The sequence below is a fragment of the Corapipo altera genome, unplaced genomic scaffold (assembly GCF_003945725.1).
Source record: "Corapipo altera isolate COAL_440 unplaced genomic scaffold, ASM394572v1 22b, whole genome shotgun sequence".
In the NCBI taxonomy this organism is placed as follows: Eukaryota; Metazoa; Chordata; class Aves; order Passeriformes; family Pipridae; genus Corapipo; species Corapipo altera.
Genome location: NW_020884876.1, coordinates 21,377,107 through 21,393,582, shown reverse-complemented (window position 1 = coordinate 21,393,582; position 16,476 = coordinate 21,377,107). Strand labels below are relative to the sequence as shown.

Sequence of the window (16,476 nt, the reverse complement as noted above, 5' to 3'; positions counted from 1 at the left end):
CGCGTCCTTGCAAAATTTTCATGGCTCTTCTGATTTGGGGTGTTGCAGGGTGTAGCTAATACTCTGAGAAGGCTTCGGGATTCCTGGATGAAGGGTGTGATGAAAGAAGTGTATTGTTATTGTTTTAGGGGAGGAATCATGCTACTGGATAAGCCTCTGTCACTGAGACTTGCTGGACTTGTTTGTTCTGACTTGCCTATGACTCCTTTCTTTCTTAATTCAGGAGATAAAGCCTCAAGTCTATGCTGAGATGCTGCACAGTGTGTTGTGGCGGTTCAGGACAGTGCATCTCCCGGACAGAAGAGCTTCTTGCCAACCTCTCAGTGGTACCGAGAGGTGAGTGCCACAGGCTTCTGTCTTGCTTCTTGGTAGTTTGGGCAGCATGGCTATATCATGTGTAGATTTATAGGACAGTTTGAGCTTTGACCGAGAGTGTGGGGAGAATGGCACCAGTTCTGAGCTTGCTTCTGGTTTGATCTGCCTTTCGTGCATCAGTAATCCTTCTGATATTTCAACCTTTCTCCTCAACTGAAATGCATTTGTTTTCTGAGAATTCTGCAGCTCCTCTGCAGCATGGTGTAACAAACTGAGGTGGCCTATGTGGAGAGCAGGTGAGAGTCATCTTACTGTGCCCTGACTCTGATCTACTGTCTGTGCTTGTGCAGTTAGAATGTGTTGCAGTCTCAACTGCTGAACTAGAGGATGAGCAGAGTACAGTCGATAATAGTAGCTTCTTGTGCTCTTGTTTATTTCCATGGACTTAGTGTGCAGCCAGTGAAGTGTTAATCTGTGCAGAATCAGCTTGGAAACACACCAAATCTGGCACCAGACTGTTTCTCTCACCCTGTCTTGGAATGAAAATCAAACTGAAAACCTACAAAGACTAAAACTACTTGTGTGGTGCCTCATTTTTGGAGTAGATTTCAACCAGTCAAAGAAGGACAAAGGGAGGCAGGCAGAGCTACTTTTGAAGGCTGAAAAGCAGAGATCTACTGCCATAATCTGTGATTGCCAAACTAACAGAACAAGATACTTTTCTATGACCAACACAGCTGGAAGTGGAAATTGGAGTGGTAAAGATGATGTAGAAGTTACAGAACCTTATCCTAAACAAACTGTAATCAGTGGCTTGTATTTAATATTTTCTTTACACTGATATGGCCTCTGACATGTTGATGCAGATTGTAAAATCCTTATGCAGTGAGTAGCCCTCCTACTTCTATTAAAGCTGATTTCAGAATACGGGAGTCTTTTTCAAGATGTTGGCTGTGGGAGTCAACTATAGAAAGACACAATATTGATCAAGGGTATTTCAGTTGTTGGCATTACAGTTGCGTCCCACAGACTGTTGAAATGGTACAGGAGCCTAGCTCTATTCCAACAATTAAAGAGCTCCTAGCTTCCAAAGAGTTGTATGCAAAATGGATGAGAGAGTAAGGAACAACAAACCTTTTGTGCTGATTGCACAGGTGATCCAATAATCAGGGAAGCCTGTATAAGCACCATTTTTCCATGATGGATATAGTTGCTGGTAAGATATCCCAGAGACTGAAATGCTGCCCTTGAATCTTTATGTAAGTAACAAGAACAATATTTGGAACTGTTGTCTTTACCCAGCTGAAATGTGCTCTTGGGAAGCAGCAAGACCTTAGTAAAATTGGAGGGTTAAGGGGAGGAGCTCAATTAGTAAGTGGCGAATACGTTACTGATGCTTTATCTGACTGCAGAGTGGTGGCATGCAGCACCTACTGTTTTTGTGGGATGTTCAAGGGTGTGGGGAGATCAAGCTGATTCAGTGTGACGCATAGAAGAACATACATTTAGTTTCTCTCAGCAGATCCCTTCAATGTTTGGAAGTTTTCCATTGTATCAGAATGGTTTTAGGAGAAATTAAACATTGAGTAATTGAGACTGGTAGGTAACTGACCTCATCCAAACAAGGGTCTCACAGTACTTAGGCAGGCACTAGCTTCTTCTGTTTCAGTTCTCAAAGTAGTAGAGGTTGTTCCATTCTTTTAAGTGTGTGTGTCCTGAGTATGCCACAAAAGAGCATAGGAGACGTGTTAGGTTGGTGTGGTTGCTTGTGGCAAAGGTGGGAGTGAAATCAGCCTATCTTGCTTTGTGGCCCTGTGCTTTTGCTACAGGGCTCCTGCACTAAGCCAGATGCATTTCAGTTGCTGCCGTTGCCAACCACCCTACCAAGGCAGATAGATTTAGGGACCTAGTTCGGATTTTCCAATCTCACCCACCAGGCCAGCAGATTAATCTGTTCAGTTGCCCTATGAAGAGTGTCTGGTAAGAGTGATTGTAGACATGTGTCTGAATCCAACATTGACTGGAAAAAACAGACATGGCCATAAATGCAGAGAGATCCTCCTCAGCAGATGTGCCACCCAACCTCTGCCACTGGCTCTTCTGAGAGTATTGGAATATCAGTTAGCAGGTGTATAATAATAAAAAATGCAATAATAAATTCATTATAGGAAGGCAGCAGCAGATCACATAGAAGAGGTTTCATGTTTTCGTCTATGAAGAGTGTGGCAATACACTTCAGCAAACAGCTGGTACCAGAAAACATTAATCTAAAGGCAAATCTAGTTTGGAGTGCTATGAGGGCTTATCTTAAGAAGTAAAACAATATCGAGGGCAGATCTGTAAAACAGAACAGCGTAGCTGTTCCCTGATTATCCAGCAGCTCAGTGACTAGGGACACATGATAAAGTTATACATCCTTTTTTTGTCTGAGAAGACATTTTCTGATCAGTTTGCTGGTATCTTTTGCTGAGGCTTTTGATAACTCACAGTAACTCAGCCAGAAGAGATGGATAAGCTCAATACAGTGAATCAAATCCGTCAGGCAGAGGTGGGAGCCGAACATTCATTAATTGCATTGTGAATGAATATAGTAACATTTTAGGGAGTTTGATACATAATGAGAGAGGAAAAACAGTTTGTCACCTGTGTATTGATCTTGTCTTTTGCTTTTGGGTAAATGTTCCAAATTCAAAGGTAAAGAATTCATTTGGTGCTGATCAGGAATCTAACTTGAAATCCTATGTGTTTTCTAGTTGGTTTCACAAGGAAGACCAGACAATTTCAGCTCTGTCAAATTTCAGTGCAACTCTTCTTCCTAATGTGCCAATATCTACTAATGTAGCTTTATTTCTTGCTGTATTTCACTTACTAAAGTATCCTGTTTTGAGGTTTGATTTAATATATCTCTTTCTAAACATAACTTTAGTGTATTTTAAATACTTAATTCTATAAAAACATAGCTATTTTCACAATAATTCTTTTGGATTATTTTTTTTCAGTATAGAATAACTTTTTGATGATCAAACCACAATGTTTGGCTCAGAGCCAAGGTGTGTAAACTAGGAGACTTAATAGTTCACTTTTCCAGACCCAAATTAACTGTGATATGAAATGGAGAGGTGCTGCTGTCTCCATGGATTGTCTTGGGCCCTTTGGGAATGGCGCATATTTTCAATGAGAACAGGGATTATTCGCCGATAGTATTGCCAAGATAAGCAACTTTGTACTGAAATAAAAGATCTTGGGTTTGAAACTTCTCACGAATTCACTGCAGACTTAGAGCTGCCAGACATAGGCTGTGAGGAGCTGGTTCTCAGAGCAGAGAGGATTTGGCTTTCCAGGTGTCCCAGTGGAATTTGGATGCTGATCTCTTGCTAAGGTTTGCTCCTGCAGTATGAGAGTTATCTCATTCATGCTAGAGGGTGAATGGATTGGTGTTACCTGAATTCCCTTTTCTGCCCCACTAAGAGTTAGTTTGCAGCTTACTGGAGTTTAGGCAATAAAAGCAGTCGAAGCCTGTGATATAAGGAAGCAAGGCAAGTGGGGTTAATTCTGGAAGGCATCTACACAGACACCTGTGGTATTGGGGGTCTTCTGAGTAAAATGCCTGTCTATTAAGCACTGCCTCTTTGCCACAAGAAGAAAGAAATCATGCATCCATGGTTGAAGGCGATGAAATAATTTCTGCTTCTGATTACATCAGCACTGCAGAGGATCAGTGCTTCTCTGGCCAGCGAGTGTTGATGGAGCAGAATTTGCTTGGTTACTAGAGTGCAGAGAAACCATGTCTGATTCCTAAACAGGGGGTCCCACCTGACACTAAACTATTTAGCTATGGAACTGGATGTCCCAAGCACAGGAATCCCTGTCAGGTGGTTATTCTGATAGAGCATGACAAGCTTGCCCTCCGTGGCACAATAGCAAAAAGGCTATGGGAGCAAAGACCTAGTTGGAGGTGTAATGTGTATGAATAATGAATGCATTGAGTTGTCATAACCTGAACAAGAACTGGCTTTCACTAAGCACCCTAGCCTCTGTCTCAACAGAGCTAGGCCAACCTAGTTGTGAGATAAAATGGACAAAAAACCCCCAAAATATGGGGGCTGCTGAGCTGGGTTCTGCACACAGACAGTACAATTGAAGGACACTGGCAATTGTACACTGTGGGACTTGGTGAGACTTGGTCCTTCCATTGCAAAAGAAATTTTTTTTCCTTTTCTGTTACTTATCGTAGCAAGATGGAAGTTGAAAACCTCCTGCTAAAGGGAGGAAACCTTTTTGGTCTTGAAAAGATATTTCCACTTTAACTTGTATATCCTATATACAAATATATACCCTACATACATATTATTTACCTGTATGGGGATGTTGGTTGACACCATGGGGGTGTTGGTTGATGAGAAGTTCGACATGAGCAGGCAAGGTACGCTTGTAGCCCAGAAAGCCAACCATGTCCTGGACTGCATCAAAAGAAGCATAGCCAACGGGTTCAGGGAGGTGATTTTGCCCCTCTATTCTGTTCTTGCAGAGTACTGGAGTACTGCATCCAGTTATGGGGTCCCCAGCATAAGAAGGACATAGACTCGTTGGACTGAGTCCAGAGGAGGGCCATGAAGATGATCAGATGTCTGGAACACCTCTCCTGGGAAGACAGGCTGAGAGAGTTGGGATTATTCAACCTGGAGATGAGAAGGCTCTGGGGAGACCTTATAGCACCTTCCAGTACCTAAAAGAGGCCACAGGAAAGTTGGAGGAACTTTTACAAGAACACGTAGGGATAAGATAGGGGGGAATGGCTTTAAACTGACAGAGGGATTTAGATTAGACATTAGGAGGAAATTCTTCACTTTGAAAGTGGTGAGACACTGGAACATTCCCAGAGAATCTGCGGATACCCTATCCCTGGAAGTGTTCAAAGCCAGGTTGGATGGGGCTTTGAGCAACCAGGTCTAGTGGAAGGTGTCTCTGTCCATGGTAGGGGGGTTGGAACCGGATGATCTTTAGGGTCCCTTCCAACCTAAACCACTCTGTGATTCTGTGATATGAAAGAAGAAATATATGGAAGTGCTTCCTTTAAACTGTTTTCTGAAAAAAATTCAAAGTGAAATCAGTATCAGAAGTGGAGTAGGCTTTTATTCCTCATCTCCAATTTTTTTGTTTCCCCTGGCATTACAGCAGTTCCTGAGGTATCTGTTTCCCCTTGCAAGCCTATATGACCTGTAGAGAACAAGCAGTTCTGAAATGTTGGAGGAGAAGCAGGTCTGTGCTGCCAGTGTTTGTTGCTGTAGCTTGTATTTGCATGAAAAGGAAATAGAGACAGACTGTTGGAAGGACAGTGCTGCCTGTGAGAACATGAGTCCCACAGGCAGTGAAATGCTTGGTTTTCTGAATCTTAAGCTTTTGTAGCTGAGGCATAAAGCCATATCTTGATGAAATCTGTATACATTTCAAGAAACACAGCAATTGCAATACCAGAGTACTGTTGGCTCAATATTTGCAGAGTCAGCCACATGCTGCCAGGGCTGTGCTGTGCTTTCTCTGTGCCAGGAGCAATGAAGGAATGGTGCTCCCATTGCCATTCAGGTGGAAGCACACTGGGGTGAGGACAGTTGCAACACAGGGAATCAGTCTGATTGAGATGGATGGTAGGGGCTCAGGCTGGAAGCAAAAACTCTCCAGTGAGGAGAGCAAAATAAGATGCTAAAGCAGCATCTTTCAAGCATGAGAGGTGGCTAGCTAAGGAGGGGCAGAGGCACATTGCTGAAGTGGGCTGTTCTGATGAGCCAAGAGGCTTGCCCTTGAGGGTTATAATTCACTGTCCATGAGGTATGCTGCAATTCCATAAGCTGGGACTGTGAAAGACTATGAGCTGTGAGATGAGTGTGGGAGTGCTTCATGGGAGGCTGCAGTGTATTAAAGAAACAAGCAGAACAGTCCCACTAGTCATGGGTTTTTATCTGAATCTCTCCATCAGTTAAACCCTCAGGGTTAATGGATAGTTTATACAGTGAAAGTCTAGATGTTGAGAAGTCAAGGCCTCACTGGAAACAGTTGAGTTCCAGTGCGTGTTATTTATGTGGTTTTATTGCAATTTGGATTTTGCAAAGAAAGTAACCTTGGCCAGCCTGGGATTTCAGGCTCCTATCAACTGCCCTAAAGTCTATTTTGCAGAGCCTTGCCATCAGGGAACTGAGCCACTCTAGTGGGGAGAAAACTTGGGCTGTGCATTGCCAGAATAGAACTTCGCCCTGTAAAGTAGAAACAACAGAAGGATAGGTACTGGGCTTCTCTGTAGTATGTGACTCTGAAGCAGAAGACTTGTTCCTGGTCACCTGTCCTGTGTATTTTGGTAACACTAAGCTGCTGGTTGTGTCTACCTGCAGTTGTGATGCTGGCTGAAGCTATCCTGTTTAACTTTTTCTTCCCAGTATGCCATCTCTTTCAGCAGGTAAAAATTAGCTTGCTTCCCTTCTTAAGTAATGGACTGGACTGAGATACCTGACAGCACTCTGACTAGCCAAAACCAAGGTTTTACGTGAGGAGATTAAACTTTTAGTTGTTTTCAACTCCCCTGTCACTTGCTGAGCATACCCTGACTGTCTGCAGACCTCTCAGTTGCTTCCTCTGTAGTGCTGTCTGGTTTGTTGTTGGTTTATTTTGTTGCTGCTGTCAGTTTTGGGTTTTGTTTTTGTTTGCTTTGCTTGCCATCTCTTGCTTGTGGCTTTACTTGGCTTTCTTGTCATAAGAGCAGAGCGTATAACACCATTCTGCTCTCCCACCACTGCACTGTCTTTTCCTCTTTGGGATTTGTGCACCATACCCCTGCCTTCACTGCTCATCTGCTCCCTCAGATCATTTTCTAAGACAGAACCCCTGCTGGTATCCTGCTCTGTTTTTACTGTGGCTTTTTCTTTGACACCTTGTAGTCAGAAAACCTGCAAGACTTATTTTCTCTGCCTGCCTTTCTGCCTCTTCCTGCCCCCAGCTTCTCAAATGTTGCTCAGAAATGGCTGTGCCATAGGCCTGAAAAGGGGAAAACAGCATTTAGTATTTCTGTCCACAGAAATACAAGCATGGATCAATGGGTTTAAAACATCGTGGTGACTAGCCAGCTCAGACCTCCTCCCCAGGGCTGGCTGCTGCCATTTGTCACTCCAGACATGTCTGAGAGATTATCTCACGTGTTTTTCTGTTACCTTGTGCTAATGCAGACCATGATGTGGAGACTCCGTGTGCGTCATGACAATTACTACATAGTGTGCTGTGGAATTACTGGGGGTCTTAAATAATTGTGCTTAGGGTTTTGCATCATCCTTCTACAAAGTTACTGAGGACATGTGCAAAAATGCAGTTTTCCTACTGTTCTCTTGCTTAATGCTATGGAGGACATAAATGTAGGAGAAAGGCTTATGTGCTTTTGTCCATGTGTGAGCCAAGTTCTCAACTCCTTTACAGATCTGTTGTTGGCTTTCAGCAAATCCCTAAGTCTGGGTCTTGTTGCCATGTCACATTTACTCAAGTAGCTCTTTCTCTCACAGACTGCCTGGCAGGAGACATTATGCGTAATGTAAGAGACATTGTCTCTTACAATGTATATGTGGTTTCGGTGCAATAAACCCCAAACCCTGTAGGGAATCAGTGAATATTACTACTCATACCAACTAAAAATAACCAAAGCTGTATGTTATATGGCATCTCTGGTATCCTAGAGTATCCTTGGTGGAGAACATATTTCATCAGTCATGAATTATTACATTTATGTTCAGTTTAAGCACCTGTGTGGGCAGTCCCCTACACTTGAAATCTGCATAATATTTCTTGATGGAAAATTGTCTCTACAAGCAATTCTGGGATATCTTTATCATTGGAGATATTAAAACCTTGACTGGACAAGGCCTGGAGCAACCTGCTGTAGAGGGACCCAGTTTAAACAGGTGGTCCAGGGTCCTTCCCTACCTACCTCGTTTTGTGAGATTTTCCAGCTGAGCTAACCTGTGTACTCAGGATGTACTATTGTCTTTGTACTAGAGCTGAATTTCTCCATGTTGTTTTCTTCAATACAGATAGTGATCCAGATGGACAGAGCAACGAAGCGTATAGAGCCATGGAAGATAGCAGTCATTGTTGTGTCAGTGATAGTAGGCTTAGCCCTCATCATTGGCTTGATTACATTTTTTTTGTGTAATGGTAAGTGCACCACTCTTTTTGTTGTCATGAGTCTTCAGGAATCTGCTGTGTTTCACCTGCTACTGTTGTCTTGTCTGATCATTTAAGTATACGATTCACCCCTAGTATAGAACCCCCATGAGAAAACTCTCTAAACCCTATTCAAGATCTGAATTGATTTGAAAACCTGCAAGAACACTTGAAGGACCCTTTACTTGAATCAGGGATTTCAGTTTTAACCCTCTATTTTTTTCTTGTTATGCGCTGGTTCCTCCACTGGTATCCATGGTGAACCAAAGGATAGCAGCCTTCTGTATAAGCCAGAGGTGTGTCTAGTACTCAGACTATGCATAGTAAGCTTGGTATTGAACAGGGGTTTTGCTGAAACTTAACCTGGCACCTCCAGATGAGAATATTACAGAAACAGAGAGGGCAGAGCCCCTGGGCTTTTTGGAGCCCAGGAGTCAGTCCTGGTTGCCAAGGGCTCAGTTTCATTAGCAGATCACAGAATTGTTAAGGTTGGAAAAGAACTTTATGATTATCAAGTCCAACCATCTTGGCTCATGACTTGAAGCCCAGTCATTCCATTCCCAGCCACTTGGCTCATGAATGAAGCCAAGTCATTCCATTCCCAGTCTCTGAGATACAAGTGTGAGTGGTTTTGAAATGCCTTCCTGCTGGAATGGAACTAATCATTCAGCTTACCAGGAGTGAATGAGGTCGTGGCTTGCATTAGGACACTAGAAGAAGCAGTGGCAGAGCTACGTCTTAGCTTTGGTTTTTGCCAACCCTATGTTTTGGGGTCACTCTACCATTCACTGGAGAACCAGATTTTAAATATAACCCAACTGCTGAATGGATGCAAATAGCTCTGTGTCACCTGCCTTTCAGAGGGGCAGGGACATGCCAGAGTGCAGCCAGGGAGGAGTGAGTGTGTCTACTGAGTCAGAAGGGACATATGTGGGCTGGTTTGTCTTATGCTGTGCTCACCTCAGGCCAGAAAGAAGAAGGACCCCTGTAATGGGTGTAATTTACAGCTACTTCAGATGGTTCTCAAAGAAGAAACGAGCCCCTAGCTGGTTCATGGAGCATCAGTATGGTCCAGACCCCCCTTTTCCCAAAGTGCTGCTAAAGCTGTAATCCCACAGCTGATAGGATCACAACCAGAGCCTGGATCCCTTGCTTGTGCCATGTTCTATGAAGTACTGTTCATCTTTGAATTGTACCAAAGGAGATCAGCTGCCTTTTTTTTTCTCCTCTGTAGATCAAGACAGATATTACAATGTGTCTTTCTTAATCACCAATGTCAACTACGACCCTCAGTACGAAAGGCAAACCACAGAAGAGTTCAGGAACCTGAGTGAAGAGATTGAAACCATGGTAAACTAAGATGTTTTTCTGTTCATGCCTGGGCTATGGTGAGGAGTCTTGCAATTGTGTGATTGAAAATAGTCAGAGGTGATTTTACCTCATCCTTACATGTCTGGCCTTACCTGTCTAAACCTTGGTGTAGTGGGTTAAAGATGTGTTGCTGACTGTGCGCAAGCAGATGGTAAGCACAAGTGCTGTCTGCTCCAGCAGCTCTGTGGTGAAACCAGCAACCATAGAGCAGAACAGACAGTGAAATTGGCCAACTCAGCTGTTTATTTTGGATCTATATCCTCTGATGGAAATTTAATGGTAGCTTTGGTGTAGAGGTGGAGATCTGAAAGCATTTTCTTGTGCTTCAGAGGCTCATGAGACTGTTATATCATGAAAGCATGTACTTATTACAGGTGTATTTTAACACACCCTTTTCTTTTAACAGATGTCTGAAGTATTCAAGAACTCCTTTCTAAGTAAAAGGTACATCAGGTCTCACGTTGTCAGTCTAAGGTAAGTTATGTGGTGGCCTGGAATAAGCAGGGATGTGTTAAATATATTTTCTTCCTACTACTTGACCATATAGAGCATTTCGTGTTGTTTATGCTTGGGTTATACTGGTAGGATGAGTAAGCCTTGTCTGGTTGTCACTCTCCTGCAGTGCTCAAAACACTGAGGGCTCAGTTACCTTCAGAGGTCAGCAAGGAAGAGAAATTTGGCCTTATACTTCTGCAGGTTGATTCCCTGAACGCTATTTTTTTTGTGACTGTGATGCAGTAAATGGATTATTGAGTGATCTTTGTCTTCACTACTAGTTAACAGCTCGAGAGATACCGAGTAAGCTCTTTATCACACTTATTGCTTCCCATGGAAGCTTGGGCTGGTGTTTACCACTCTGCATGGTGTACAGTAGGAGATTACTATTCTCCTCCCTCTCTGGAAAGGTCTGAAGGAATAAATGAGTCCACTGTGAGATACATGAATATAGACAAGGGAACATAGGCATAGGTACAGTAGACAGAAGGAGGCAAGTGGAACGTACAGGTATAAATGTCCTTGGTGAGAGGTTTTAAGTCTTTCCTCTGCTGTAATTATGCATCACTCTCAGTGGTAAGAGCCATTGCTTCCCTCTCCTTCATGCTACCTTATTTTGGAGTTGTATTTCTGTAAGGCTCAAATCTACTGTGGAATATTTTTTCCTATACAGTAAAGAATGCCAAACTTTCCACAAATATCCTTCTTCCCAGCACTTGTGGGCTTTCTTGCCTTTACCTGTCTCTAGATGGAATGAGTAGTTTGCTTAAGCTGTTCTACATTGTTTTCTGATGCTGGTTCCTTCCAAAAGCCTCCCATAGTGTACATAATCTGAAATTGCAGAACTTGGGAGCTAGACTTCAAGTGACCTCTTTACAACTTTTAAGTTGATTGAACAGTGTATCTCTTCCACTCTTATTTTCACTACAGATACCTTGTGCAACCAGGCACTGGAGCAGCTTAGCTGCATCTCTGCTGTCTTTTCCTCAAGGCTTTGGTTGGTATTCCTTGAGACTGTTGCTTTAAAATATTGGGCTCAACATTTTATAGTGACAGCAAGTGATCTCAAACTACTGAGTATGTTGTATCTAAATACAGTGGATCAAACTGGCCAATAAATGGACAAGTGACTTAAATGGAAAGAAATGCCAAAAGACCTTTTTAACTTCTGTAGCTCTAAACTGGATCTTTTGAATGACTGTCAGGAATGGCATGTTGGATATCTGTTGAAGGGTTTTAACTTGCTGTGTTGTTACCATTGCCATTTGTGTCCTAGTGACCAGGATCTGTGTAGAGGCCAAAGGGAGCAATCCCTTCTCTACTTCTCAGCTCTACTGCTTATAAGTAGTAATCTACTGTTCTAGATGTCTGTGCAAACCAGACCTGTTCTCATATAAACAGGCAGATAGTACAAAGCAGAACCAAGAGCATTAGTGGGCAAAGAGGACAACACCACTCTGTTTGTGTTGGTTTGTAGCCCAGATCCTGGTGGAGTGCTTGCATCTGTTGTTCTGGTATTTAAATTTGCCTCTGCTGACAGAGAAGCAACGACCTGGGGTCATGTCAACCGTGTGTTACGCAGAAGGCTGAAAACAACCTCAACGGACTTGGATGTTGACCAGTCTACCATTCAACTCACAGGCAAGTGCCTTAGGCTTGTGTTTTCAGCTAGGAATTGGTTCCTCATACTTTGCTGTTCATAGTGTAATGAGTTTCACTTTAGTATGCAAATATGGGCTATTCTTGTTTTCTTTCTTTTGCCTTTTCAAAAGTGTATGTTAAGCTGACAGCCTGGGAACTTGGAAGAAGTATCATGCAAAGCACTAAAACACACAGGCACTGATTTATGGGTGTGAGCTCTCCTCTGTCCATTAGAGGTTTTCTCTGTATGACCTAGTTGTGTTGAATGAGACAGACCCCCTCAATTCATCAAAAAAACAACTTTGTGACCAGGGATTCACAAACTACTTTAAGGCACACATCGAATTGAACAAGAACCTGTATCACCAGGCACTGAAATGCAGAGTCCTCAAGCTATTAAAAAATGCAAAGATGAGATGGTTCCCTTCTCCACCCTCTGCCATTTCCTTTGCTTATTTGACAAATTGCTGTGTTTTTAACAAAACATGAGGTTCCCTGGGCAGTAATCCTCTCCCATGAATCTGTTGCTGGTTACCATCTGAATCTGGCAGAGGGGTTTTTGTAGGAAAGAAATTGAAAATGTTGCAGTTTAGCTCCAGTCAATCTCAGCACTGAGGATTTATGAAGACTGTTTTGACCACCTTGCCACACTGAAGCTGAAAAGATGCCTGTAAGTGTTAGCTGGTTACTGTGCATATTATATGTGTAGATGCAACTTGGACCTACTTGCAGTCATACACTGCTTTGGTTAGCCTTGAGCTAAGGCAAGAAAGATGTATCCTGTGGCCTTACACTTTCAGTGACGAACAAAAGCTTCACTGAACTTCTCCAACACAGCACATTACTCCTTTTACCATACTTCACTCCATGCAGCAATGCAACTCATTTAATTTGTGTTTCTGGGTACAGGGAGGAAGTCTGTGCTAAATCACAGAGCATATGAGATATACTCACTGTGGTATTTGCTTTTCATTTCAGAGTTGAATAAGGAAAAGGGAGATAACCTATTAAACAACTGTAAGTACAAATGCTTTATAGTAAAACTTCAGGGACATGGTTCTAGATGTTCTGTGTTTACAAAATCATGATGTTTTTATGAAACAAGTTGAAAAAAGAACTTATTTCATGTACTAGAGCAGAAGAGAGTGCATGAGACATGGAAGACTTGAGCTCATTTTCTTGTAGTCTTGCTGGTTCTGTGCTGTTTGTAGAATAAAGCATTCTGAATTGGTGGTGGGAAGCACTTGCTTTAATGTTGGTTTTGGGAAGTTGGGGACGTAGATAAGCTGCTGTTAGCAAGTTTGCACAAGCAAACAGTTGCTGTGGGCCAACAAAAAACATTTTCCCTCCTGCCCCCTCCTCCATGCAGAAACATTTGAGAACAGATGTCTGTCAGATTTGAGCTAAAAGGGCAGAGGGTGGGAGAGGGAGAAGAGCTGATCAGAGTGAGAGCAAGGCAGTGGCTCAGCCCTGGAGATTGGCAGGTTCTCAGTCCTTCCCTTGTTCTGTGCTCCCCCTTGAGGTCTTAAAGCTCCTATGGAAACAGGGAGACACATAAGTACCCTCCCAGGGGACTGCATCAGTCCCCTGTATGGTCTCAAAGAGTTTGTATGTTAGTTTTCCATCTTCAGATAGACCCTGAGAATTGGATCTAACTTTTTAAAGGTGGGTAACACATGATTGTGCAATTGACACAGTGGCTGTAAGTAAATTTTTGGAGGAAGAGGACACTACTTTTTTGTTGCTGCTGTCAAGGCTAATCTGGAGGTGACCTGAAAAAAATCCTTTCTTTCAGTGTCTCAGATACACAGCCCTCAGTTCCCATGGGAGTACATATAGGCTAGTGTGTCTGGAAACTGACTTAATGAAAAAGTACTGACTCTTCTATCAAACTTCCTTTTTTACCCTGCATCTATCCTGAGTCATTCGTGACCATGACACTTGGTTTCCCTGCTTTAGGTGAAGGTCATTTCTTGACAGACACCCTGCCCTGTTACATGTGCATGTGCAGCCATGAGGGCCTTCAATCAGCTAAAGCAGAGCTATCTTTTCTTTGGCAGGCTGTGGAATACGGAGAGAGGCATTCTCCTTCACAGGAGTGGAGAGAATAATTGGTGGGCAGCGTGCACAGGATGGAGAATGGCCATGGCAGGCCAGTATTCAGCTCGATGGGACCCATCGCTGCGGTGCATCAATCATCAGCAATACCTGGCTAGTGACTGCAGCCCACTGCTTTAGAGAGTAAGTCATCAGCACCTTTCTGATTGTAAAGGCCTTAGGACTCTTGGGTGCTCTGACCTTTTGTGCCCCACTAATATCTGTATCTGCCGAAAGATAATGAAGTTTGACTCTTTCCTTAGGCAAACCTGATCACATTGCTTTCTGATGCTTAAATGGAGAGCTAAGCTCCTTTGGGGATCCTGTTTTGTGTGGCTGTGACATAACCTCAAATATCTTATCTTACAGAGGAACTGATCCTCGGAGGTGGACTGCCAGCTTTGGGATTCTGCTGAGACCTCCAAAACAGAGAAAACTTGTCCGAAGAATTATTGTTCATGAAAGATACGGTAACGTTATCCTTGATCACGAACATGATGTGGCTGTTGTGGAACTTGCATCTGCTATTGAGTTCACAAGTGATGTGCACAGTGTGTGTCTTCCTGAAGCATCTCACGTTTTCCCAGACAACGCTTCCTGCTTTGTCACAGGTTGGGGAGCTTTGGAGAATGATGGTGAGTGTCTCTTTCCAGTGATATCAAGGATGTATCTTGTAGCCTACAGTTGAATTTAATACTGAAATATGTACAAAAATGCCTTTGTGCATTATGCTAAAGAGTATCTGGTGATGATGAAAGATATCTTTGTTACGTTTGGGAACAATTGAAGGATTTTGGTGGATGGGGGAACTTTCTTATTTCTGAGACATTGTCTAGGTAGCTCCCTTAATTGTCTGTGATGGTAGGAAAGCTGTAGGAAAATCTGTCTACTCCTAATCTTTGCATGTTTTATGTTGCATACTCTGTCTGCAAATTGTTGTGCCACTTCTCCTTCTAGGCTATAGTGTTAATCAGCTTCGACAAGCAGAAGTGAAAATTATAAGTACTGAGATCTGTAACAGCAGACAAGTATATGGTGGAGTGATAACACCTGGAATGTTGTGTGCTGGATACTTGGAGGGGGAGGTGGATGCTTGCCAGGTAAGTTTGTTTATAGGTAATAATAATAAGAAACTAGGTGGAGTGGAAACTAATGTTTTCTAGAAATGAAATACACTTTAGGGAGTCTAAAGTTTATGGGTTTCAATATCTTGACAGATGCAAATGAAGAGCTGCATGGCTCATGGGCTGAAGTCTGAACTTCAGTGCTTGGAGTTTATAATGCACCTATGAGAGAACACAGATGTAAGGGAGTGGACTGGGAGAGACTGAATTAGACATAGGCTGTCAGCCTCTGTCTTGCCATTAAACTGTGTGAAACTTGAATTATATCTGAGGTCTAGAGAAAAATACCTGTCAGTTGCAACACAACAATTTAAGACTTGGATTAGTGAGGTGAACACTGTTTGCTTTGTTCTTACCTGTTGACATTTTTCTCCTTAGGGTGACTCTGGTGGGCCACTGGTACATGTGAACTCCAGAGGAATCTGGTATCTTGTGGGAATAGTGAGCTGGGGAGATGAATGTGGAAAGCCAAATAAACCAGGAGTGTACACACGAGTGACTTACTATCGAAATTGGATCCGCTCCAAAACGGGCATCTGAAACCTGGAGCAGGTTAAGTTCTGTGGGCTGTGTACAGCTATTCCTCTGATACATTCTACTCTGTGGTCACCATCTAAAGAGCTGCTGGTTTAGCTTGTGGTCATGTATCCAAGCTTGGAGTAGTCTAGGACTTGAAATTGGTTTGGTCTACAGCCAGACAGGAATGGACTTGATCCATGTGACAGTTGTTTGCTCAGGAAGTAGTCTGTCAGAGGGACAACCACCTTCATCTATATGCAATATACGGACCCTTTTTTCTCCATGGTCAAATGTCTTGGCTCCAGCTCTGATACCCAGGCAAAGTGTTTGAGCACAAATAATCATCTACCAGCATCCAAGACAAGTTATAACTGAAACGTGGCCCACCCATTTACTGTGTGCTCACAAGGCCCTATCTATCCACAGACAAGCTACAATTCAGCTCTTGACTCCAAGGCTGCTGTGCTTCTGAATTCTTGAGCTTTTTCCTGCATCATTCCAGGGAATGTACTATAATGAAGAATGGAACATAGCTTAGAGAAGTCCTGGTTCCTAACATCAAGTTGGACTCTTACTTAAGTGAATAGAGAATTTTTCCTTGCTGTGTTTTCCTGAAAATGAATTTGTGGAAAACACCAGCTTGTGTCCACCTTCTTTGATCAAGTGTATGCGTGCCCACTCATCGCTTCATGTAAGCAGCCTCTACGACAGTATTTGC

At 42.9% G+C, this 16,476-nt stretch overlaps 1 protein-coding gene across 1 annotated transcript; it reads left to right on the top strand.

Annotated features, from left to right (window-relative positions):
- The first annotated feature begins 242 nt into the window (after window positions 1–242).
- On the top strand, window positions 243–15,779 carry LOC113943784 (transmembrane protease serine 11E-like). The gene is given in 11 exon segments (XM_027636011.1): window positions 243–272; window positions 274–336; window positions 8,379–8,502; window positions 9,746–9,861; window positions 10,289–10,356; window positions 11,855–12,018; window positions 12,997–13,035; window positions 14,079–14,259; window positions 14,485–14,750; window positions 15,073–15,215; window positions 15,618–15,779. Coding segments are annotated over 11 exon segments (1,356 nt in total).
- Window positions 15,780–16,476: the final 697 nt, after the last annotated feature.